This window comes from Argentina anserina, chromosome 4 (assembly GCF_933775445.1).
Source record: "Argentina anserina chromosome 4, drPotAnse1.1, whole genome shotgun sequence".
Taxonomy (NCBI): domain Eukaryota; kingdom Viridiplantae; phylum Streptophyta; class Magnoliopsida; order Rosales; family Rosaceae; genus Argentina; species Argentina anserina.
In genome coordinates, this window is record NC_065875.1 from 308,733 (window position 1) to 334,622 (window position 25,890).

Below are 25,890 nucleotides of genomic sequence, written 5' to 3' on the forward strand. Positions count from 1 at the left end.
TAATATATATATATATATATATATATATAAATATCCAATGGACCACTGCTGTCAAAAAGAGAACCCCAATTTCAAGCCTCTCTCTCATTTTCTCTGTAAAACGAAAACCTCCGTTCATCGCCGTAGCTGAGATTCTCGATCACTTTGTCTACCACTAATCATTTCCAGGTTAGTCTTTTGGGTTTTCCCTCTTTCTAATTCATTTCATTACTATTCTCTATGTATTGATTTATGCATCAATTTTTGAGTTTCGGGGCTTTTGCTTCGATTGCTTTATCGACGAGTTACCTAGCAATTTAAGGGAGCTATGTATGTATGTGTTTCTGATCCCAATTTCTTCAATGAAAACTTTTCTATTTCATTTCTGTTGTACCCAATTTCTTCAATGAATGATAAGCAATTGTTGTAGGGTACAGAAATGGCTGAAGAAGCAGGTATGTTCGTGGTTCAGCAAACAGTTGGCAGCGTGCTGTGTTGCAAGTGCGGCATCTCCATGACACCCAATGCTGCCAATATGTGCGTCAAGTGTTTGCGCTCCGAGGTTGATATCACCCAAGGTCTGCAGAAGCAGGTCACCATTCTGCATTGCCCCGAATGCGAGACCTACTTGCAGCCTCCCAGAACTTGGATCAAAGCCCAACTCGAGTCCAAGGAGCTGCTCTCCTTCTGCATCAGGAGAGTCAAGAACTTGAACAAAGTCAAGCTTGTTCATGCCGAGTTTGTTTGGACCGAACCTCACTCCAAGAGGATCAAGGTCAAGCTCAAAGTTCAGAAGGAGGTTTTGAATGGAGCTCTACTTGAACAGTCATTTGTTGTCGAGTATGTTCAGCAAGAGCATATGTGTGAGCCTTGTTCAAGGGCTCAGGCTAACCCTGACCAGTGGGTTGCATCTGTGCAACTCCGCCAGCATGTGTCTCATAAACGCACCTTTTTCTTTCTCGAGCAGCTGATTCTCAAGCACGGTGCTGCCGCCAGTGCTATAAGGATTAAGGAGACAGATAAAGGGATCGACTTCTTTTTCCCAAGCCGGAGTCACGGCCTGAAATTTGTGGAGTTTGTGGGTAAGGTTGCTCCTATAAAGAGTCGCCATGACAAACAGCTTGTTTCCCACGATCAGAAAAGCAACAATTTTAATTATAGGTATACATTCTCAGTTGAAATATGTCCCATTTGTCGTGAGGATTTGATTTGTCTGCCTCCTAAGGTTAAATCTAGTTTGGGTAATCTTGGTCCTCTTGTTATCTGCACTAAAGTAACCAACAGTATAGCCTTGCTTGATCCTTTCACCTTGAGGCATTGTTTCTTGGATACTGATCAGTATTGGAGGTCATCCTTTAAGTCTCTTCACACAAGTAGGGAGCTAGTGGAGTATATAGTGCTTGATGTGGAAATTGTTTCGCCTGAAGTTACTATTGGCGGCTCAAGGTTTGCTTTAGCTGATGCACAAGTTGCTCGCCTGTCTGACTTTGGGAAGAATGACACTATCTTCAACATAAAAACACATCTAGGCCATATTTTAAGTCCTGGAGATTATGCTCTTGGTTATGACTTATATGGGGCTAACAGTAATGATGATGAACTGGACAAGTATAAGGGTCTAATCATTCCAGAAGCAGTTTTGGTGAAGAAGAGCTACGAAGAAAAGCATCAAAAGAAGCGTGGGAAGCCTCGCTCTTGGAAGCTTAAGTCCCTCAACATGGAAATCGATGATAAAGGTAGAGCTGAGCAAGAAAAGATAGAGTTGGAGTTTGAAGATTTCTTGGATGATCTGGAGGAGAACCCTGAGATGAGGTCCAATGTATCATTGTACCGGAATGAAGAATACCAACAGGCATCAGAAACGGCATCAGTGACTGATGGGGAAGATCTACCTTCTGTTCCGCTTGAGGAGATGCTTGGTGACCTTAGACTAGGTGAGGATGGAGTTGGGGACAGCAGCATGAGGAAGTAAAAAGAAAATAATCAAGGGCATTTGGATGGTGACTGTCTCACAGGGTATTTCAGTTGGACTAATATAGCTGCCTGAACATTCTAAGCCATGCAAGGCATGTTCGAAAAGAGTCTTTCATAGCAATCCTGCTTAGAACTATGTGGTTAAGTTTGTTCCTCTGTGTGGTTATTGGTTTTATAGTTTCCTTGAGTTAACGTACTTTCTTGGCTATAAATAGCTTATAGTTCTTTCTTTTTAAGGAATAGTTAATTACCAAAACAAAATAGTTATGAACTTATGATTGTGTTGCAACTTAGCTGGGGCAGATACAAGATTTGATAGAACCAATTTAGAGCGGCAAAACTGAACTGAAGGTCCCATTTATGCTGATTCCCCAGCTACACAGTAATACACGACCTCTAACAAGATGAATTTCCCTAGAGTAATATAACTTCACTTCTCTCTATACTAATGCAATATAAATAGGAAATGCTTGTTGAAAACCAGCGAGTCTTTCCTTATGAATTGTCGAAATGACGTATATGCAAACTGAAACCTAAGACAATCAGTTCATCCCTTAGGAGTGTATTTGATTTTATAACTACCAAAATTGTTTGGTCGTGGCGTCAGCAATAGTACTACTGACATGACCTTATGGAGCCATTAGTGCCTGAATAGTGTAGGAGAGGGACTCTGCCCACTCGAGTTTGGAGTTTTGATAACCCGCATACATTTGCAATGTCTGCATCACATTGTATGCAGGATCCAATTTCCTCTGCCATCCCTGCAAAACACAATCAGTGAGATTGTATCAAAGTAGGTACTGATGATCACATTAATCACACCATTACTATAATATATAAATTGAAGCAAATTGTGCCTTGGCATATCTAAGCCAGCAGCCATTGTGATAGAAATATTTGGACTACAAAAAGCTGTAAATAAACACGAACACACACACCACTTAATTTTTTGTACTTGTATGTTTGAGTCTATCAGAGCATACTCAGATACCCTAAGCTTATAAGTGCATGAGCCTATGAAGATCTGACTTAATTCTCATTTCAAACCAGAATTGTAAGATTCAGCTTCTGTGGATAAAAGAAAAGTACAGGAAATTACCTCCAAAACCAAAGTTGTTACCATGACGGTACAGACATTTCCATCAACATTGACCCTGTGACGCCTAACTTTCTCCAGTACCTGATGCATGCACTCAGCAGGATGGACTAGATCACCTTCTGGACTACCCCAAAAGGTGAAGGCCTCCTTCATTTCCTGTAAGAACATGATAATTATGAATCAGCCCAAATGGATTTTTTTTTTTGGTCTGAGCCCAAATGGAGTAACATCCTAAAACGAATGGATTATGAGATACAAGTAAAACAAGCATCCCCAGTTCAATTTTTTTTAGGAAGTGAATGTGTCTAACAAGCATCACACACACACATCATACTTAAAACCCCCTCTGAAAAAGTACAATCTAGAGAACTTCAAAAAGAAAGAAAAATGAATATACAGTAGATGAATAAAGGACATACGGAGTGAATAACAAATAGATATAACATATTGCAACTGTACTGAGTCCCCACATATTCTTGTCTCTATACTACATGAGCAAATAGATTACAAATCATTCCAAACATCAAATGTTTTATTCCTTAAAAGAGCTAGTACTAATGATAAAAGATGCAAAGGAAATCCTAAACCTATATACAACGTGCATATGTCAAACTCTCCAATCATTTAAATAGCAGTAGCAAACAAGAATGCAATGCCATTCAGAACTATTACTAAGAATAACAAGGCCAAACCATAAAAGATGGCTTGGGGTTTGAGTGAGTTTAAATTATAAGCAAAGATAAAATGAAACATCAAATTTTTAATTATAACCAAATATCAAATGACAGAACCTTATGGCAACATTCCTAGTAATGAACTGACGTGAGCTACAAGGCTTCAAAATTTCACCTCAATGAAAGCCTCAGGATTTGGGCATTTCTGTTGATTAGATAGCCTGAGTGTGCACTCAGCAGCAGTGGCCCCATCACGGCAAGCGATAGCCTTGAAAAGTCCAACTAAATTTACTTGGTCAGTTCTAGAAAGTTCAGCAGTCATGCCTACGTCAAGGAAAATGACATGGGGCTTTAATTTGAAGAGTTTCTTCCATAGAGAGTTGCTCTGAGGTGGCACCCGGACAAGGATATTTCCAGGATGCATGTCCGCATGTATATAATTGTCCACCTGAAAGAAGACACATCAATAACTTGGAACTGTTGGAAGCCATGCTCTCACACTTGAAGATAGTAACAAAGATCATAAGTCCTAACTATTCAGTAACCACAAGAGACGACAGGAAATCAAGCATACTGTACCTGTACATGCACTTCAGGCATATAAGTAACAATCAGAAATTAAAGAGACAGCAACAATGAAGTTTTTTTAATGCACAGCTTTAGGATACCCATTACTTACCAGAAGCATCTTTAAATATGCCTTTGTCCCACTGTGAGCAACAGCGGCTTTAATCTTATCTTGCCCCGGAAGCTCATGCAGATAGTTTGAGACACATTCCCCTTGCTCATAAGTTTCCACCAAAACAGCAGGATGCACAAGTGGATACAAAGGTTTTGGGAAAGAGACATCCTTATGATGACGAAAATTATAGATAAAACGGCTCAAATGGGCAGCTTCCCTTGCAAGATCAACTTGAGACATCATGAAAACTGAGAATTGTTGTACGCTTTCATCTAATCTCCACCACTTTAAAGCAGGAATGAGCATTGACAGTTTGGCGACTGAATTGATAATCACAAAATCTCTCCTAATTGATTCACTAACACCAGGATGTCTGACCTTTACAGCAACTACCATGGGCTTCACCTTTTGATTTGGATATCGAAATCTCAAAGTAGCTCGATGCACCTGAGCAATACTTCCAGATGCTACTGGCTCCTCTTCAAAGTTCTCAAAAATCTCAGGGAGCTCACGTCCAAATGCTCCTTCGATAGTTTTCTTTGTGTAGGCAAAGCTATGTTCAGGAGCTTTCATGTGAAGCTCTGAAAGCTTGATGCATAAGTCTCTGGGGAATAAATCAGGCCGTGTAGCAGCCCACTGACCCCATTTGATGAAAGCTGGACCTGCTTTTTCCAAAGTACGATGAACAACATGAAGCCACAATCTCCTAAACTCAGGTCCACAGTAAGAGACAAAAGGCATCATTATTATGCTGGGTGAGAATAAAATCCCCAGATAGAGTGCTCTCAGAAACAATATCACACCTTCTAAAGCTGACAATATTAATGATGCCATAAAAGCATGTCCATCTTGAGCACGAATGTATAAAGTATTCTTTGACTGATCTGTTGTTGCAGGAGACCTCTGTGCCCATGCTAGCTTTCCACTTGTGATGGCAAAAGAACCAGGCAGTACAAAGTTGGGCCGAGTTATGAACAAGACGACTGCTTGACCAAACTTACTCACATGACGGAATCCAGAACCACTTAAAGTGAATCGTTTGAAAAGCCTCCTCAAAGCAAGTTGTGCATGATGTGTCATGACAGAACCGCTCTCAGAATAATTATTCTTTGCTTTCTTAAACAATAATAATGTGTAATACCCTCTTGTAGGCAAGATATAGTCCGTGTAGAATCTATATTGGGGTTGACCAAGGCCAACTCTAGTGATGGTTCCATAGTTTCGGGGTTTTGAGTAGCTTGGTTTCAGGCTTGTAACGGCCGACTCTGAAACTATCCTAAAATTTCTGAACATCAACAATCTGCAATTTTTATTACCAAGCCAATCATATCAACACAAATTAAATCGACATACTCAAAGTTCACTCCTTTCTCTAGTCGATAATATGAATCCAACAATCATAGCTGAAATGTGGATAAAAAAAGGGAGACAAACCTTGAACATGGCATCGAATCCCGACGTGGACAGATTGTTGAGGGGAATAACGATCAAAATTTAAGAGCTGTAAATTGGCAAAGAACAGAATCAACAGGGTAAGAGCTACAGATACTAACAAAAACTAGTATTTCATTGCATCAGAAAAATAAAAATTGATTCTTGTAATCTAAGAAACTATAGCAACTGAAGCAATGATCCCAAAGAGAGTATTAGATTGGTTGATTTCAAACAGTTTAAGCATTATTGAGCAAACAAAAGAAGAAGAAAAAAGCTTGGGGCTTTTACGGGTGATCTACAACGGCAACTCCGAGCATACTGAATCAAAACACAAATTGTATAATAGAATCATAAAGCCCAATGCAAGGTTAAGACGTAGCTACCAAATACGCCGTGAGAAGTGGCCGGCAGCGGCGGCACACGGCAGCGGGGTTTGAGAAATATCCGCGGCAGAGGTTCGACAATGGCTCCGATTCGTGAAAGGAAAAGATTCTGGTTGCTCCGGGGTTGCGGCGGTCGGAGATTGATGAGTGGTTGTAAGCTTGGGCTGGAGAGACGCGCGGGGAGAGAGATGGCCACGACAGCGGTTTAACTTTTAAGAGAGAGAGAGAGAGGGTTTAATGGAGTTTTTGTGTTGTGTTCACCATTTTGCCCCTGGACTCATTAAACCGGATATTTTTTATTTTTAAGAGCCACGACTTGTCTTGGCGGCCAAGAAACCATGCTCATCTCCATTGTTGCAATCTTTTTTTTAGAATTAAATACTGGTCACTCTTCCAATTTTTAATAACTCGACAGTTTAGTTATTTATGTTTCAATTGATTATTCTTTATACTTTTAAATTTTAAATAATTTTTTCATTTCGTTTAGTCTCCGTCCAATTGCATTGTTAAGTTGTTGACTTAGCAAACATCACATAAAAGAGAAAAAATCACTTAACGATGTAATTGGACGGAGACTTAACAGAATGACCAAATTGTTTAAAATTTAAAAGTATAAGGAGTGATCAATTGAAATTGAAACATGAACAACTAAACTGTCGAGTTATTAAAAATTAGAGTAGTGACCAGTATTTTATCACTCTTTTTATTAACCCGAGAGATATATTGAACACAATGCATACTCGCCTTAGTCGCCTACGACTAATACAGTGAACGATAACTTATAGTGTTTGATTTATGGTGTTTCCAAAGTTTAAACATCCTTATATCTAAACTCAAAAAGAAACGTACAGCCGGTTAGTTTTGTCATATATCGCATTAGTGCCATATATACGTATGTACGTGTGATTGAACCACAAGAAGACATGACTATATATGCACTTATACATTAACTCTAGCTACCAGCATATATGAACAATATAACTATATCTTAATATAGTAATATGGATGTGAATAACTATACACCAATCCTTCTTGGAGATGCTTCCCTAAGAACGTCTTGAATTAGTAGGCGCCTGGTGTCAATTGCAAATATCTTACAGAATTCAAATCTGAGTGAATCATGATGCCTATGTTTCAAAATCAAGACTCCCATACAATCACCATTAGTTTCTATTTGCATTGCTAAGAACAGAACCACCGATGTTCTAAGTGAAAACCATTGCCTTGTCTTCCAAACTTCCAATTGATATATACCAGCACGTACTGTGGGATTCTACAATTTCTACCAGATAGTGTTGAAGCCAAACTTAACCCTGTAATTCTAAATCATGCTATTTATAAGCCAAACTCCCTCTTAGTATTATGCTATTTCTACAAAATTAGCATAATACTCGATGTGGTACGCACTTTGAATTTTCATAACTGTACTTGTATATACTTGAATACTTGATTAATAGATAGATATGCAAGTCAGCAGTAAAATATATAAATAACACTCCCTGTGGTACATTGAGTTTACACAACTGTAATTAAGTAGAATACTTAGATTAAAAGATAGACAAGTCTGGAACCTTGTCTTTTCATCAATCGATCAAATGTAACAAGCAAACAAAAAATAATAATACAGTTATGGTTGCATGACAAAGGCTTTAGTCACAGACAAGCTTGAGTGGTAAGCGTTGCATATTCATTGTCAGGCATTTCGGTATAGTATTCATACTTGCGAGTAGTGAGAAGCCGGTACTCCATGTCAAAGTCAGGATTAACTTGATATTCGAACGTCATGAGATGAAGAATCCCCTTGTTTCTGCCAGCATGTGGATCAAATTGTTCGGAGCCTTCACTCGAATCATCAAGTCGCTCAAATCACTAGTCACTCCAGTCACGTACTTAAGCGGTTATAACTTAATTCGAAGAAATATTTGTGAAGAATAAGACACACTTTATCATCTCCTATATGCACGAGACAACACTCAGTTGGACCATCAGGTCTCAAAAATCCATCATTGTGAAACTCAGGAGGAGTTTCCGGCAGCTGCAGGAGGGGTTTCATGGCTTGCTATTGAGATATTGAAGATATGGTAGCCGTTTGGCGTAGTTTGTGCAGCTCGGTTTGGTTTTGTTGCGTGCATACGCAACATCCTCTCCTCTCCCTCTCCTTGATTTCTGGCTTCATAGTTGTTGGTGTAATCTTGTGTGATTGGTGTTAATCTTTTTAGAGACACAGATCCACTTTGCTAGGGATTGTTAGTTTTTCTTTTTTTGATACAAGCTAGGGATTGTGTTGTTAAGGGTGGTTAGTGTTTTTTATTCTGTTTTACTCTCTACACCCATTTGTGTATATATTCTCTTTAGTCTTGTAAGTTCGATTTGATCAGATCAATACAATTGAGTTAAAATTTTCTCATCATGAAATTCTTCACTTGCAAAGAATCTAAATCATGGGACATGAGTAAAACTTGTACACTAATATTGTTACTGATCTGAGGCCAGTAAAATGGTCCATCGATATCGTCGCCAACTTTACATCCATTTTTACAATCAAAAGTAAATATTAGCGTTCCTCCAGTACCATGATGATATGGCAGCGTTGTAGTGTCACCCCAACAACCCTTAACAAAGGGAAGGCTGGCTGCCAGAGGAGAGTGCAACCTTATCCATCCTTTTTCGGGTCGGCTCACGTCCAAGTAGTAAACCCCAGGCTTATCTGGATTCTAGACTAAGATTTTAGTCTCAACAGCACAATACAATAACTCGTTTAGCTTGCAATGTTGTGAAAAACGGTCTAGGCAGCGCCCGGATTTTTGCCAAGTCGGTTGCACTAAGCGTTGGGTTTCTTGACGGCTGCCTAGTCATTCTGGGCAGTGGATAGGTGGGGGTAAGCGGTCTAGGTGGAGTCCTGGGTGTTGGGATTTAGGCGCTAACTCGATCATATGACTTCATCTCTCGTTCTCTCAACACTTGAAATTTGAAAACCCAGAAGTCCTAAAATGATTGACGGCAGCAGCACGACGACACAAGCATAACAATAAAAGGAGAAGCTAGAAGGACACCACGCTCTACTCTCGGTCTCTCGATCATATGTAAGCAAGAGATTGATTTGTCCTTCTCTCGTATTAGATATGCATATTAATTGACTGATGGTTGGGACTTGAGACAAGGAAGTTCAAGGTTGAGATAAGAATCATGAGAGAAACTTAGAGAAGCAAAACTAGTGCGGTGGGATTTCTGGATTTGAAATTTTGTTTGTTTGTGTTTTTCAAGTCCTGGGTTTCAAATTAAACTATTCTTTTCGGTGAAGGAGGCTCGGTGGAGAGACCTCAACTAAATCAATCACCTCTTTATCTACGTAGTATATTTTTATACAAAATTCAAATTTGAGAGTAACGTGATTATCATTAGTTCCTTGGAATCATCCTGAATGCCTAAACAAAAGCACTTGAGACTTGTTTATTACTATATATATAATGATATGCTTTTATATATTATATTAGACCATTATATATCATAAATAAATGATAAAATTAAAAATCGCCTAGTCCCCACCTAGTCCTGCGACTAATCCTGTAGGCACTAGTCCCCAGCTTTCCGCCCAATTAACGTCTAGCGTTTTTTAGAACCTTGTCAGCTTGTGAGACTTATCATCGTAGAGTATAGCCGAAGGCGGCGACTCCAGAGGCAACCACTTGGCCTGAAATTCTCCATCACTTTCAGGGTCTAATACAACAAAAACAGGAGGAGCCACTGTATAGTGGTGATAGTGGGATCTCATAATGAAATGGGGAGCAGTACTGTTATATTGCTGGTTAATTTCTAGTGTCAAGAGAATAGAGCTTGCTATCCACCTCCAACAACACAATTGAGAATTGATAATGATGTTTAACACGTCGTGTGAATCTTGGGGCCTTGAAAGTTAGTTTCAGACGCGAGTTAGCATCAAAGGTAACAATCTCTCCTCTCGTCCCAGCCGTGTTGTAAATGGTTTCATGGTGACCTAGGGTGCCGCCAGCGAATACAATTTGGGAGCCGAAGCGACCACAACCATACGATGGGATACATAATCATGATATGTTTCGTGCTCAAACGTAGTTGCTTTTGTTGTTGGTGATAACAAATCGCTCAATTTGATGGATCGAACAATGTTGCGGTTGTAGTTTTGTTTTTCTACAATATCCTCACAAAAACACAAGTGTTGGGACTTGCAATCCTCTTTAGTTGTCTCCATGGTAGTATACCTTCTACTAAGGAATCCATGATCTAAAATGTTGCTATTAATTTGACTTGTCATGTTCTGATCATCCCTTAGACCACCTATTTTTCTAATACCACATCTTAAACTTGTTGTCGCCTCTGCTGCTAAGCCTCGCTGATACATCTCTTCTCTCCCTGATTTCTCTGTTGCTGTAATAGGTTTTTTTGTGTGGAAGGGTTGGAATTGGAAATTAAAAGCAAAGATAAGAGAATTTGGGAAGGAGATCGTAGCCTTTATTTGCGCAGAATCAGTTCTAGGTTTTCTTCTCCACTAGGTTTTTGTTATTTGATCCATAAGCACTTCCCTTTAGTATTAATACTGTATATTGGTCTGCTCCGCCAAAACCCTAGTCTAAGTCAGGAAAAGGAATAATTTTTATTTCCTTTTACCTTAGCTTAAAACACGCGTTCAGTCTTGTGCTTATACGAGACCCAAGGGGAATTTTTGATGGAGTGGTATGCAAAAGGATGTGAAGAGATATGTGACATGTGCACATTGCCAAACCTGTTAGCAACAAGTCAACAACACTACGAAGCTCTCAAACCCCCCCCCCCCCCGCCTTCTTTAGCCCATTGCCATCCCAGACTAATATAAGCTTGTAGTGTTATGAGCATGGATTTCATTGAAGGGCTTCCACAATCAGAGGGTAAGACAGTGATTTGGGTTGTCATTGATAAACTTACCAAATCTGCCCACATCATCCCATTGTCATATCCTTACACGGCTTCCTCTCTAGTTAAGATCTTTGTGGCTAAGATCTTTCGCCTCCGTGGCCTTCATGATTCCATAATCTCTTATCATGACCCTGTTTTTCTAAACCTCTTTTGGGAGAGTTTTTTCAAGTTGCAAGGAACAACGTTGAGTCGGTCAACGACATACCACCAACAAACCGATTGGCAAATGGAGAATTTAAAACGGACCTTGGAGCAGTTCTTGCGTTGTGTTTGCGGTGGGAAGCCACATACTTGGGCACAAGCTCTTCCATGGGCAGAGTGGTGGTACAACACCTCACACCACTCCACTCTAAACATGACTTTGTTCAAGGCTTTATATGGATATGAACACTCCTCCGTCACACCATACACCCTTGGGTCAACCGTTGTGACTGGTGCTGACAATCACTTAAGGATCGTGATGAACTGCTGGTGTTAATCAAGAGTAATCTCCACAAAGCTCAGTCTTGGATAAAGACTTATTATGACAAGCACCACACTAAGAGAGTTTTCCAGGTTGGTGACATTGTCTATTTGAAGCTTCAACCATAAAACAACATTTTGTTTCTTTTGAGTCGTTTCACAAGCTGTTCGCCAAGTTTTATGGCTAGGTCTGCAACTTCCCCCCACTGGTAATATTCATAATGTGTTCCATGTCTCCTTGCTCAAATAAAGGATCAGATTTGCTGCTACTGTGGAACACAACCTCCCTGATGTGATTGATTCCACTTCCAAGCAGTGGTTGCCGGAATCGGTGTTGGAATGCCATCTAGTTAAACACCCACGCTATCATGTTGTGGCGGCAAAGTGACTGATTAAGTGGGTTGGTTCTGGTTACGCAACTTAGGAATTGGCTGAGGACATTTGTGCACGTTACCCAAATTTTAAGTACTGAGCTCCTGCTTGGGACAAGCTGTTTTGAAGGCCGGTGGAATGTTGTGAATCAACTCTCTGACTAGTGTTTGCTGGGCTTCTAGCTTCATATCTATTGTATTGCATAGATGCCTACTCATTTCATTAGGCTAGCTCGATCTTTCTCTTTTATGTAATAGCAATAATATTGCCTTGGGGTTTAGTAGTAGTATCTAAGAGCATCTCCAACAGCTCTTCTTAAAATTCTATATTATAGAAAATGAAAACACCAAATATCTATATAAAAAAAAACTCAACTCCAACATCTCATTTATTCTATTGTATAAAATTAAATGCAAATGATCAAATTGAATCTTATAATGCCATAATTTATAGAGGGATTATTTTTTAGGATGGTGAGTGATTTTTTTTGTAAGAAATAAAGTTTAAAGATTCTTTTGAATATTATATAGATTTTGAAAATTCTACAAATCTAGAGATTTTGTTTCTCTCTCTTCCCACTTTCTTTATTATATAAAACGGTTTTAGAGGAGCTGTTGAAACTAAAAATTGAAGTTTTTTTTTACTCTATAATAGATATTATTTGGGTTTTAGAGGATCTATTGGAGATGCTCTAAATGTGAGACATATGTCGAGTTGTGACATGTCACCTCCAACCTATTTATAGTATGTTTTACGGTTTATGCCATTATCAATCAATTTTCAGAATTTCCTTTTTTGTGCAAACTTCTCTCATTTATGTTCTTGATACTCCAATTAGGGTAAGAACCCTATCATATTCAGGCAAAGCCGGGAGTTGTCATATATAACATATTGCAAGCTCAAAAATGATTGTCAAAAAAAATGTAAAGAATACATCGACTAATCTATAGTTTTACAAGATATGTTCCCTCATCTTCTTAGAGAATAAATAAAGAGAGAACCGAGCGAGTCACTGGCTAACATACATCATTTACTGATAAAAACTACGGAAGAACTGGGTTTAAACGTTGAGCATTGCTAGTTTTGGGAATCAGTCCGTTGCGCGAAGAATTGGGACTCCTATGAAGTTCACCAGCAGTTTTATCGCCATTGCAAGTTGGCCGAGCAGATAGGCCACCGGGATTATGTGCCTTACAATCAGAGGGAAAGCTTCATTGGACTCACATCAATCGATAATGCACTTATGATGATCATCCATAAACTTTGATGTTATAATATCAAGCCGCCAAATGACCACAATGTAGACTTGAGATAGTGAACATTTCAGCTTAACTGAATAAAGTTGAAACAACAAATAATCGCTATGATACATTTAATGGCATGTATAAATTTATGCGGAGGAAGTATTCACAAAATAGCCCATTAGTGGTTACAATTTATATGAGGAACGCCTTGAGACATTTTAATCACACAAGAAGGGATAAACACTATTTGGGGTTCGAGTTAAGACAATGGATCACACAAGCTCTATGATCTATTTTCTGCGAGTCCTTTTGAAATGTATAGTTTTATGGAAAATCATAATGGCATTATGGCATCAAGCTAGATATGAATGAGGAGTGTATGATTTCCATTAGCTTCCGGATAAATATATAAATAGAATCCTTAGTTTAAAATAAGGACTAAAATATCGGGTACCGAAGATATATCGACAGATAAAAAAAATGGAAATTTCGATGGAAATATTGAGGAAATATCGAGAGGAGTATGTACTACTTATATATGCATATATATATATAGGTAAATGTATATCGTAAGTAAAGGATGCCATAACGTGAATGGTTAAGCCTCTCTCCTTATTCACAAGTGATGATAGGTTTGACTCACGCCAAATACATATTGGCGCCTTTTTGTTTCAAATTTCATATGTGCGTGGGTCTAGGAGCATATACTATATGTGTGTGGGTCCAGGAGCTGATAATCTTGCGAGATTATTGAGAAAATCCAACATTTCGAGAAATTTTCGTAAATATCTCGATATTTTAAGATTTTCGGTCAAAATTGAAATTGAAATGGGAGGCTGAGAAACTATCGAACCCCTTAAAAAAACGAAAAAATCGCCGATATTTCGACAAGATTTTTTATTTTTTAGTCTTTGGTTTAAAAAGCCTATAAATTTGTGTCTGTTGTTTGTTTATCGATTTTTTTTTTGTACTAAAATATTGGAAGACACTATTTCTACATCCCGCCTCAGGTCTTTAAATCTTAGGTCCGGTCTTACCTCACATTCACATAAAATAGCCACAAACAATACTCAGAATAGGGTTAATGATGCAGCGAGTATGAGCTTGACAAAGTGCATATTCCCACTTCCTATTCTCCTCACGTGTACACAACATCCTAAATATCGATCATATTCATCATGAGGTAGTAAGTGTCCAGCCATATTTCAAGGTCCCTACCGAGCATTGGTGCAAAAACTACCTCAACAACAGAATGGCTGACACACTTGATTTGCAGGATAAGATCATCTGCTCCCAACCAAAATTCTCAATTGGAGAGTGCACATCAACAATATGTATGACATGTCGGGACTGATTGTTCTCAAGACTAGTTGAACCTTGGGTTCCGGTCAAGTTCTGTCCAACACTAGAGATCTCTGCACATAACATCTAAAATTCACTTTTCCGCTTAAATTTTAGGCCCAATTTTGAGTTTGGGAGAAAACCAGACTCAATTTCTATGAAATTAGAACATGCAAGTAAGCAAAGACTTAGCAGTTAATCTGTAACTGCTTTGAGTCTGTCTCTCATTTTGATACTTTGTGCTAGCAGATGAAAATGGTGGTGATTGATGGGACTGCAACACTGAGGAGGGTATTGATCGACAATGAAGAAGTAAGAGTCAATGAGGTGTGGGAATGAGTGGGCTCAATCACATTGGGAGGTATAGAGTGGCATTGAATCATTCATATTTGGGAGAGAGAGAGAGAGAGAGAGAGAGAGAGAGAGAGAGAGAGAGAGAGAGAGAGAGAGAGAGAGAGAGAGAGTGTGTGTGTCAATATTGGGTCTGAAAAGTGTAGACCTTGTGATACTCGAGGCATTAATAAGGCGTGTGCGAGGCTTATAGTTAGGAGATGCGCATGTAACATATTCATATTCAGGGTAATTTGGAAGTTTTGGTGAGACACGTGTGTATTATTATGATTGTTTACTTAATTGAAAACATGATTTTGAGTGTTAAAATTAGCACACTCAAAATTGAAATTTGTACCTATTTTTTAATAATATTTTCCTCACACCTATTTGCACTTCATGAAATGTCCTTTTGCTAGTCCTTTTTGTGTTTCTCTTTTTTGTTGTCATTTTATACCCACCGTTCTTTTTCTCTCTTTCCCATCCAATTAACTCCCCTTCTCCAAACAACAACATCATTCAATACTATTGTATCGTCTTCTCCCCAAACCCTATCCATTAGGGTTTTTGTGTGAAACTCGACCAAATCTTCCATATCTCCCAAATCTCCTTTGCCATTGCGGATCAATCTCAGTTTGCTTCATGCGGTGGTTCATCAGCCAGTGGGTGTGGTTCTTCTTATACTCGATCGTCGGGTACGGCGCGGGTAGTTCTAGGGCAGCGTGGTCAAGTTGCGGCAACGAGTAGGCACTTGTATCTGGTTGGACGATTGTTGGGTCCAAAATTCTCTGGTTTTAAATGAACGATCCCGACTATCTAGAGGCTCCGCTGTGGTTTGACAGTGCATGATGCCAGTGAGCAATATCTATTCCAGTTCGACCATGTGGCAAATTGGGATCGGGTTTTCAATGGTGGTCTATGGTACTATCGCAATACCATGTTGGTTTTGAACAACTATGGGGGTATTTCTTTGGTGGAGGAAGTCCCACTATTTAAATTGGTCACCTGGGTTGCAATTACGACCTTCTAGCCAATCTCTGGTACAAGGAGGTCTTGTATTGTATTGGTGAGTCGTTGAGGATGGTGGTGTACCAGGATTTTTTTGCTATTTATCATAAGGAGGAACAACGAGTTAAGATTCGTTTTGATGTGCGTGATAAGATCCACACTTGGATGTTGGTCGAAGCTTTGTATTCTTAGAAAATAGATCAAAGAATTTTGTAGAGCCTTTTTTAGCATGAGGCATCGGGTTGTGATGAGTTCCTTGTCCGGGCGGATTTGTTGCAAGGGTTGTCACTTTATTTGGTGGGTGTTGCGAGTACAAAATCCAGGGGGTCTTGTTCACACATCTTGTATCCCAACACTGATTCATGTAACTTGCACAAAAACTTGGGTTAAAGTCAATGGCCAGCGGTGTGTCGGCTTATGACTCTCTGAAACTTAAGTTAGATTTCAGGGCGGAACTCAAGTTTGTAGGTTAAAGACTTAGAAATATGTTACCATTTTTGGGAGGTTTCTGGTTGCTTTTATAGGCGCTTTGGGGGAAGTGATTTTTTTTCTCAATGTGGGAAAAGCGTGCATGGATAGTGTGATTTTTTCGTTGTTCTAGTGAGCTACTTTGAGCGGCACCTGAGCCGGAGGAATGGTGACCTGACCTGTCGAGTTAGCACCCTACACTACTGGGCCAGCTCAGGCGGGCCTGGAGGCCGGAACGAGGGGAAATCTCGCAGGGAATTGCCCCGCCGAGGGGAGGTGTTAACAATGGGGTTATCTATTGATTCAGGATCTCCTCCGTCCAAGTCCAAATAACCCTGAAAATCTAGTCAAAACTAGCATAACTACTAAAAATGTCTTACAAATGAGAATTTTGGGTACCAAATTATTTGTTTTCATACATTAGGTATCAAATTGTCCAAGTAACCATACATCATGTACCATAGGAGGAATTTACCTTAAGGAGAACCTAATTAAAGAACAGTGAAGAGATAAAAAAAATTGAAGCTAATATGTTTAGAAGATAGGGTTTAATGGATTCTGATTTAGCGTTTTCAGCAATCAGCCTTTTAAAACCTACTAATATACATGATCAACCGTTCACAATTTGTTTGTATATTAATTTCTTATAATTTTTTTTCTCTGATATTAAATCTCATCTCTTTTACATGTTTGATGCTTGATCTTTAAGTAGCTATGTATATATATGCATAGCAGATTGGTTATCCATGCCAGATTAGTTCGTTCCTGCTGATAGGTGACTACGTACTGTAGTCTGTTGGATATTATATGGTAAAAAGACTGAAAAATTGTTCGTGAAAATACTAAGATAATTTTCGTGATGGAAGGATAAAAGTTCTTTCAAAAGTGTCTACTTGCTTGGAAATGTTAGTTATTTTTATAAAGCTGCAACAACCTACGGTTCTATTTGCAACTTCCACAGTATAGTATCCAAGTCTGTGTGCATTCTTAAGCTATCTAATGGAACATTCTTTAACAAGTACTTTAAAGCAGAGACAACTTGTTCCTGCAGAAAAAGGCAAAGATTGATGCCAATCAGTTGTAGGTGTGATCTGCAAATGTATAATTATTGGTCCTAGACAGCAGAGTTTGTGTGGTGTTCTAAGTGCATAAATAACATGAGAAGCATGGAAAGAATCATGATCAATGTATGATCGAAGGTAGGAACAACAAAAAAATAGGCAATTAATCAGAGTAAAATAAAGGACAGATTGAAAGATATATACCAAACGAGAATAATTTTACTACTTCCATTATGTAGCAGTGATTATTATCTGATTATGATTGAAATCAGTGATAAAGAAATTTACCAATTCATTATCTGATTGATGCAATTTCTTATATGTACTTTTAAGTGATGCACCTATATACATTGAATTAACTGCATATCAATGTCATTTCTAAGGTCTACATAGTTGGCAGCTGAAGAGATGTATATATTCACTTCACTATCCAAAAATAAGTAGCCCCAAACTAAGTATCGTACCAGATGTGTTTCAAAAAGGTAATTTGGATCAGGAAGAGGGGATCTTTAACAATACTCAATTATAGAAACATAGTCATGTCACTCATGTACAAACAAAGAAGAGAAAAACCATAGCGACTAACTCAGGCATGTGTGCTTAAACATAAGACGGAGTGCATGTATGACCAATTATGTACGTCTTATCTAGCATAAACTGATAAACTACATGAAGATTCATGAAACATAAACAATCACAAAGTAGTACCTTGACTATTATATTCTGGTGTTGGTCAAGTGCGGCATCCAGTGCATACACAATCCTTGAGTGATAGAGAATTTGCATTGCCTGGACCAGATTTGTAGACTGTTGCATAAATCTAAAAGCTGCCCAACAAACTCGAGGATGAGGATCTTTGAATGACTTTAAAATAATGGCAATAACTTGGTCCAAACAGTCTTTCATCAAGACCTGCAGTCATTAAATGCATTAAGATTTGAGAGATACTAATTAAAGATTTAAAGAGCATATCCCAAGTAATTAGTCACAAAAATTTGTAAAACTAGAAATGGCTCACGCTGTCAGACGTTAACCTAGCTTTCTAGATCACTAACTATTCTTAAACCCAACATTCTTAGCCTGTATAGGCAAATAGTGAGAAGGTAGAAAATACAACAGAAATCTACTTGGTGTATGTATTTTCCTTTGTCTTTTACTGATATACAAAATACATGCCATTTAAGAGATTTAAATCATTTAATTGAACCATATGAAACGCAAACAAGTTTTACTTCATGGTGGGTGACTCAGGCAAAGAAAGTAAAGCTCTGCTCAATATAATGCTTAGAAATTAAGTTAGAATAAAAGTAGTGTATATTTCAATTTCATGTTTCTGTGTATCGATATGTCGAAAGTCTAAACTTGGATCAAGTACTAGTACCATCTCATCCGAGCACTCCTCTGCAATTACGGCTAGCAGAGAAATTCCTGCGTGACGCTTCTTCCACTCAGTAGCATCCATGTGCTCCAAGAACATTTCAAAACATATAGGAAGTATTCTTTTTTCACCCAAGGCAGCTGAAAGTTTTTTCAAGAACAAAATTCCAGACTTGTATACATCCATATTTCCATCATTCTCACACAGCTCGCTTTCCATGTTGTACCATGCACTGTCATCCTTTATTGAGAGAAGCAGTTGCACTGAGGTTGTGAGTAGCCTAACCATTGTTTCATGAGGCAGCTCCCTCATCATAGGTGCCAACTCTGTGGCTTCTGCCATTGCCAGCAAAAATTTGTCAACGAAGAGTTTCGTTTCATCCGTCACTTTTTTACACTCTAGCACATTAAGCATGTCGAGTACTAGATGGTTTAGGTATGGCTTCAAGATATGTGCCCCATCCATGACCAACATTATTAACTCATTGACAGCCCCACGAGCATATTCTTCTTTCAAATGACTCAACAACTCGAAAAGTCCCACCATCATTGCTCTCAAAAGCTCATTAAACCAGTTGCGCCCCTTTGAATTCGTGAACAAACCTATCAGGCTAACCACAGCACCAAATGCAGTAACCTGAATATCAGCATTGGGGGAACTCAATGCTTCTTTTATCCGCGAGTGCAACGTTGCAAGGCTAGGGACTAGAGCTTCACAAACAACAGGACGGAACCCTTTTGGTAAGTAAGCCAGCACCCACAATGCAGATTGTTGTAACTTTTCGTAATCAGATTGAATAGAGTTCAACAAAAATTCCGTGAGCTCTGGCCATTCACTGCCAGCCTTGGAAATCTCAGAGCCCATTTCAGACACAATGCCACAAATTAATCTCAAGGTGGGCATTGAAACTTCCTCTTGAAGACATACAAGGATGTGGGATTTCATGTAATGTTGAGCAATTGAAGACAACTTAGGCCAAAGATCACAAACTTTGACATAACGAAGCACAAGCGCAGATCTGGACCTATGATCAGAGACAGGACTCCATCTAATAACAAAAAAGAGCTTTATGAAGAGCAAATGAGGGAAGTGCTTTTTGCAGCAATGCAAAAAGGTGTAAGCTTGAGACCTGTGGGGCTCTTGGGAGCCAAATAAGTGAGAAAACAGTGTCTCCATTGGCTCGACATCGTTGGAGCTTAGAATTCCGTAGGCTTGTGTTTGCAGCTCCTCAGGAAATTCCGACTCCATGATTCTTCTCAGACTTGATTACGGATCAAAAGTTCAAAACCCTTATCGAATCAGTCTATGATCGAGAAAACCCTTATCGACAGATCAGTTTATGATCAGAAAGATTGAAACTTTAAGGGCTGACGGCCTAAAATGAGGGATCCTAGTTTGTGTAGCAAACCAGCTTGCTTCTATATATAGCACGCATGCCTCATTAAGTAACAGGAAAATTTGGTCCTCTGTGTATGGTTTGTGACTTTGTGAAATCTAGTCGTACGTTTTAGATGGGTGGACAGAGTATTTGCGTTCTGTCAAACATTTTGGGAGATGGGAGGCTCGAATTAATGGTTAAATGGGGATTGGGTACGATTAACGGTGGGTTCAGAGTTCGATCCATCACTCAACAAACCACTATATTAGAAGTGATGTGTAATTGTGTATATTGAGGTAGAGCGGGTTGATTCTAATAGGTCCATGCCTCCAGCTCCATGGTTACAAAATAGATGAATAAAACCAATATTTGGAGAAGAGCTTGACCAATTGCCAGAGAAAGTTAAGTCACACTGTCACAATAAGTGAAAAGGTTCAACCATCGATCAGATATGTCCTCGATCATCTACGTTTTCTACTTATCAATTCGTTCCCATTCTATTGTGAGGATAAATATATCATATAAAATTCTCAATAGGTCTTATCAAAAATATTTCTTCTCGAATTCTTTCTTTGAAAATCTCCGCGCCGAGCGTTTGCATTTGCGTAAGGCGTAATCGAGCAATGGCACACCACGTAGATCTTGCAAAAAGGGTTTAGGGTTTAGTGAGAAAGTTTCAAAACCTGGCGCCTAAACTTGGCGCGAAAATTTTCACCTTTATTCCAAAACAAAAACAAAAGAGTTGGGAAAGATTCATCTCCAATCTCCAAACCCAACTTGCATCAGCAGAAATGAGCACCAAGAAAACTTTAGTTGGGTTTAGAGATTTGGGGCAGCGCTCACTCCCTTCATCATTTTCGTCTCGCCATAAATCCCCGTAAGGCTAATCCCTCATCCCCAAACTGTTTCTCTTATTTCTACTTTAATTGTAATCTTTTTTTCGCATTTCTGAGTCAGTGTCGATGTTGCGGAAGATGGTTCAGACCAAAGGCTGAAGCACAGTTCTGGAACACCCAAGACAGTAAAGGTACACGTACCCCATTTCTTAACCCCTCCACAGTATTTGGTTGCAAATACAAAATCAGACAATGGGTTCTACTTAAACGTATATATGATGCTTGGGTGGAAAAAGTGTTTGATCAGTTGTTTTCTAACAAGGTGTTACAGACTGCAGAGGGAAATTCTCTAGCTTTTAATCTGTGTATATATGTTATTAGCATACTGATCCAAATCTCATTGCCCTAGACTTTGTAATGCAATTGGTGAATTTCTAGCAACTGTTATCCACAAATAGTTGATTACAATAAAAAAAATTCAAGGTCCTCCTTTATTGATTGAGAGTAGCATCGCCTAGTTCTGTGGTGATCATGTCAAATTCTGATAGGTTAGGAATGTGCAAGCTCTCTCCATTCTCATTAGTTTCCATTTCAAGAAACGATATTCCGTTCTCTTTAGGATATTTTGATTAGAATTGGAAATGATGGCTTCTGCTAAATATTCCGGTGATTTTCTTGTTTGAATGTTTTAGTTTTGTTCTTTTTTGGCTGGAGTGCCTTAATTTCGGTGTTAGTTTCTGTGTTTCTGAATGAGCCTTTCATTGGCCGAAAAAGAAAAATTGACCGAAGTCATATATTGAACATTTGCTGATGCTTTCATAAACTAGTTAATGGAACATTTGAAAATTAGTTTTTTTTTTTGCTTGAGGTATGTAGGCAATTGGTTCAGCATGTTGAGTTCGGACAAAGACTTCTTTCTAATTTGAACTCTTTTTAATGGAAGTATTTCATTCTCATTCTCATTCTCAGGTGAAGTCGCAGCCATTCTCGTCATTATTAGGTCCAAAAGATTCAACTGGGTTCACTAATGAGCAAACTGAGGCCAAGAAAGGAGGGGAAGAACAAAAGAGCTCTGTAGCATTGGCATTTAAAAAATTTAAGCATGCTGACATAGGAAAAGGTCTGTCTATAGTTTCTCAAAGTGCTGGTGAAGTAGAGTGTTCTGAGCAAGATGATGTACAAGAATCAAGAAAAAGGAGAAATCCTTGTGAAGGTTAGCCATCCTTTCTCAATTACTTGGTGCAGTGTACTCTTAAAATAAAGGGTTCCGTTTATTTTGCGCAAAGAGGAAAAATAAATATAATTGCTTTATTTTGCAATGACTTGGAGAGACATTAATACTGCATCGCAACTGTAAAAAGTAAAATGATAGTTCCCTGGATAGGGGTGTTGTAAAATGTTGCCGAAACTCAAGAATCAGAATTCAGTTCCTTTTGCGATTTGCATGTTTTTTGCATGAAATAAAGAATAATTGAAATTATACTGGCGCTGTCCCTTGTGTTGTCAATAATTAAAGTTACCTGTTTAGCCTGACAATATATACTGCCTATCAATATATACTTAAAAAGTGCAGAAATTGAATAGAAATGAATATCAACTAGCTTGAAAAATGTGTCGAGTACAGTCTTTAGATGAGGTTGAACAAATGCGTTAAATGGACCTCTTCTTTGGCTAGGGAGACATATATCTGATTTATTTTGTAGACAGTATGTTGGTTAGATGCGTGTCTGATTCTAGTTAAGATGTTTTAGTAGGCACAAGTAGAACTAAATTGTAGATAAATTCAGTTCTCCATTTTTGTACAAGACTGATAGTGCATGCAACATTATTGGGCTTTTCTTCATTCTAAATTTCTAATGAATGCAGCAGTGTCATAAGTTTGTCCACAAATTGCTGGGAAGTTTTTGGCTAATGGGAGAACTCATAAAAGTGTATCAGAATTGCTTCTGCTTATGCGTGATACACTGATATGTTTGTAGTAGAAATCAGCATTTAGATATTGCGAACAAATGGAATGCAGTGGAGAGTGAATGCAACATTGTCATACTGTTAGCTATTCTAATGGATATGCAGTACCATACGTTATTGCAAGAAACCTTTAGATGAAGTAGAAACGAATCACACGGTATTGCTAGAAGCCTTTAGATAAATTAGAAACACAAATTATGGGTAAATGAGTTGTTGAAGGCATCACCTTTTGGTTGTGGGTTTTTTTACTTCTACTCGGTCTGTGCACCACAATATGTATCATGGTTAGTTGTTTGCTTTCTGGCACTTCGATGTTATCAGCTCTTGTGCAGCTCTCTTACAGCTTTATCACTGTATCTTTCTTTCTCAGTTACCTGTGTCTTTAGTTTATAAATCTTGCCTCCCTTACCCTGCTGCTCTTTTAAATGCGACTATGTAGATGGGGATGTCCGGGATGATGAACACACTGCGAGAAAGTATTATTCAGTTTTGGGAGGTGATCCAAAACCCAAGCTGAAAAGGAGAAGGGCTGAAAGTCTCATAAGCCAGGTGAAACCAGGGCATGTTTATGATCACTGTAAGTTGCTCATTACTTGTAAATTTTATCTTCTTCTTTTTTCATCACAATCATCTTCCTTTTGTGTCTGCTAAATTGGTAACCGCTTTGAGTCTGTCTCTCATTTTGATGCTTTGTGCTAGCAGATGAAAATGGTAGTGGCTGGTGGGACTGCAACATGGAGGGTATTGACAATGAAGAAGTAGGAATCAATGAGGTGTGGGAAGGAGTGGGCTCAACCACATTGGGAGGTATAGAATGGCATTGAAACATCATTCATATTTTCTTCTTTACTACTATAGTCTATAAATCACCTGTATTATCTCTTAAGAGTAAAAGAAGTGTGAATCGCACTTGTAGCCAACCACACGTTCCTCTTGCTTTCTTTCACTACTTGTGTCAACACCGTATTGGAATTTGCGAGGTCCATGTTGGATGACGATGACAAAGCATGTGTAATGGCACTAGACTTGTGGTATTGTACAACGACTAGACTCCACCGCCTTCTCCTTTCTATTCGGAAACCTTGTCGACCTATCCCATTACAAAACAACTATCCACTAATATATATCAATCAAACTCTATATTTTGGTATTAGACAGAATAATAGCATGTTTTATATGAATGGGGCAGGCATCCCGTGCCGGTTAATCATACAAAGATACGACATACGGATCAGATTCAGCTGTGTAGTGCATGTGGCATAAATAACTAGCAATATACTGATTTATATCATACTGAGGCGGATTGATCATTATAAATGACATGTTAATATATAATATATTGATTCATAAAGATGATTGATTGAATTGGGCTACAATATGGGTCTGAGTTTGGACATTGAGGACATTACTGTGGCCATGACACCCGGTAAAATTCTGGGTTGGAACAATTACACATGGGCATCGTCAGAGATAAGTCTCATGCCATAGGTATTATTTTCGGTCGTGAGATACTCTGATGCTCGGTTTCTAGACTGGTCTCTCCACTTCGGTATGCAACGGTGTGTCACCGGTGGAGCATTGAGGGTTGTCCTCCGCTGGGTTACCTTCAGGCCCCACATAGGAAATGTTTTGGAACTAGAAATAAAAAAAATGATTGATTGATTCTTTGTGTTGAAAATTACATTTGGTTTTGCAGTTTGTAGCTTATTTATCATTTTTAGGGACGTTAACATATACATTGAAGAAGTCTTTTCTTCTAAAGAAGTTTGGGGGGATTGAGAAGTCACATATATGATGCAGGAAGGCGAATCCTCTAGAAGAGTGGAACATGCAACTAATACTGTGTGTGGAAATGGATTAAAGGGTGCATGAAGGCGATGACATATTGACCATTTCCTTCGGTTGTTACGCACACCTTCCATGACTAAAAACTCCCAACTCTGAGTAGGAACTAGGAACATGAGAAGTAGCCTAGCCTAGTCTTTCTTTAACCACCCGCCAACCGCCCATGACTCCTCCTCCACTCCCTTATTCATATTCATATTTCATATATCATATTTGCTCTCTCTCTCTCTCTCTCTCTCTCTCTCTCATCAATAATTCAATGAGAAATTCAATATTGGATTTGGTCCTACATCTGTTCATCACTTCATCTGGCCTCATGGATAAAATTGGAACCTCGACCAAAATGGTTAGATGTTGTCACACTGTAGGTGATATATTTGGGTATGAAACAGAGAATAGCATTCACTCCTGGCGTTGTTTTGAAGCAACATATATATTGAAGAAATGTTATTCTTCATATTCATATGTGACTAAGTTTAGTAGAGGGAGAGAATGAGAATCCCTTTCTTGTGTTATTTTGATGAAAGAAGGCAGAAGCAATACCATGCCATCACAATTCCGTTTACATAGAATTGAACGTAAATCAAACAGTTGAAAATAAAATAATTCAATTTAAAAAAAATTACTTTATTTTTAGATTTACATTCAATAATAGTTGAATATAAATACAATAATTAGTTACTGACCGCCTGAGGAATTGTGACGCGGTATGGTATTGATTATGCATTCTTTCATCAAAACACCATCAATAAGAAAGAAGGCAAATAGAAGGCAAAATTACAAGAATGACATATGAACTATCATCCACTAATAATTAAGGGTACTCAACTTTCGTATCTACAACATTAGTACATGAATTATCGAATTTGTACCACATTTTGTACATCTTCGTTATATCACCGTTACAGTCATGTCATTACTAAAAATATGAAAGGTTGAGTGATATTTACCTAATCTTATTTTTAATCTTATTTGATACACCGATGGAAAAATCAGCTCTATCTCTCTCTCTCTCTCTCACGCCTCGAATGAAATCCAGACTAAGAAA

General features: G+C 38.6%; 4 protein-coding genes across 6 annotated transcripts; 2 read left to right on the forward strand and 2 right to left on the reverse strand.

Moving 5' to 3' along the window:
- Positions 1-35: 35 nt before the first annotated feature.
- LOC126790521 (uncharacterized) lies at positions 36-2,145 on the forward strand. 2 transcript variants are annotated; one of them, XM_050516783.1, is made up of 2 exons: positions 36-168; positions 410-2,145. In XM_050516783.1, the coding sequence occupies exon 2, from the start codon at positions 419-421 to the stop codon at positions 1,949-1,951; it is 1,533 nt and encodes a 510-aa protein (XP_050372740.1). In that variant the 5' UTR covers positions 36-168; positions 410-418; the 3' UTR covers positions 1,952-2,145. The 2 variants fall into 2 exon arrangements, with proteins under 2 accessions (XP_050372740.1, XP_050372741.1); XM_050516784.1 differs by having other exon boundaries at positions 42-168; positions 417-2,145.
- Positions 2,146-2,487: 342 nt separating this feature from the next.
- On the reverse strand, positions 2,488-6,422 carry LOC126790518 (uncharacterized). The gene is made up of 6 exons (XM_050516780.1): positions 6,226-6,422; positions 5,843-5,909; positions 4,406-5,708; positions 3,902-4,174; positions 3,053-3,208; positions 2,488-2,714 (listed from the first exon to the last, which is right to left on the reverse strand). Exons 2-6 carry the CDS (start codon positions 5,854-5,856, stop codon positions 2,583-2,585), a joined length of 1,878 nt encoding a protein of 625 aa, XP_050372737.1. The 5' UTR covers positions 5,857-5,909; positions 6,226-6,422; the 3' UTR covers positions 2,488-2,582.
- Positions 6,423-17,310: 10,888 nt separating this feature from the next.
- On the reverse strand, positions 17,311-20,063 carry LOC126790731 (importin subunit beta-3-like). The gene is made up of 3 exons (XM_050517076.1): positions 18,819-20,063; positions 18,146-18,349; positions 17,311-17,421 (listed from the first exon to the last, which is right to left on the reverse strand). The coding sequence occupies exons 1-3, from the start codon at positions 20,061-20,063 to the stop codon at positions 17,311-17,313; spliced, it is 1,560 nt and encodes a 519-aa protein (XP_050373033.1).
- Positions 20,064-20,956: 893 nt separating this feature from the next.
- Positions 20,957-24,037, forward strand: LOC126790531 (uncharacterized). Of its 2 annotated transcripts, none has more exons than XM_050516800.1 (5): positions 20,957-21,070; positions 21,151-21,220; positions 21,999-22,242; positions 23,437-23,574; positions 23,697-24,037. In XM_050516800.1, the coding sequence occupies exons 1-5, from the start codon at positions 20,985-20,987 to the stop codon at positions 23,819-23,821; spliced, it is 663 nt and encodes a 220-aa protein (XP_050372757.1). In that variant the 5' UTR covers positions 20,957-20,984; the 3' UTR covers positions 23,822-24,037. The 2 variants fall into 2 exon arrangements, with proteins under 2 accessions (XP_050372757.1, XP_050372758.1); XM_050516801.1 differs by having other exon boundaries at positions 23,700-24,037.
- The last annotated feature ends 1,853 nt before the right edge of the window (positions 24,038-25,890 follow it).

What these genes read in the sequence shown, in the direction of transcription:
- LOC126790521 (XM_050516783.1), top strand. Translation starts at nt 419, where the DNA reads ATGGCTGAAGAAGCAGGTATGTTCGTGGTTCAGCAAACAGTTGGCAGC.
- LOC126790518 (XM_050516780.1), bottom strand. An exon ending in CATATTTAAAGATGCTTCTG is followed by an intron (nt 4,175 to 4,405) that starts GTAAGTAATGGG and finishes GTCTTCTTTCAG; the next exon opens with GTGGACAATTATATACATGC. An exon ending in TAACAACTTTGGTTTTGGAG is followed by an intron (nt 2,715 to 3,052) that starts GTAATTTCCTGT and finishes TGTGTTTTGCAG; the next exon opens with GGATGGCAGAGGAAATTGGA.
- LOC126790731 (XM_050517076.1), bottom strand. Translation starts at nt 20,063, where the DNA reads ATGGAGTCGGAATTTCCTGAGGAGCTGCAAACACAAGCCTACGGAATT. An exon ending in AGGAGTGCTCGGATGAGATG is followed by an intron (nt 18,350 to 18,818) that starts GTACTAGTACTT and finishes TAATGACTGCAG; the next exon opens with GTCTTGATGAAAGACTGTTT. An exon ending in ACCAGAATATAATAGTCAAG is followed by an intron (nt 17,422 to 18,145) that starts GTACTACTTTGT and finishes CTTTTTCTGCAG; the next exon opens with GAACAAGTTGTCTCTGCTTT.
- LOC126790531 (XM_050516800.1), top strand. Translation starts at nt 20,985, where the DNA reads ATGAGCACCAAGAAAACTTTAGTTGGGTTTAGAGATTTGGGGCAGCGC. An exon ending in TCGTCTCGCCATAAATCCCC is followed by an intron (nt 21,071 to 21,150) that starts GTAAGGCTAATC and finishes TTTCTGAGTCAG; the next exon opens with TGTCGATGTTGCGGAAGATG. An exon ending in GAACACCCAAGACAGTAAAG is followed by an intron (nt 21,221 to 21,998) that starts GTACACGTACCC and finishes TCTCATTCTCAG; the next exon opens with GTGAAGTCGCAGCCATTCTC.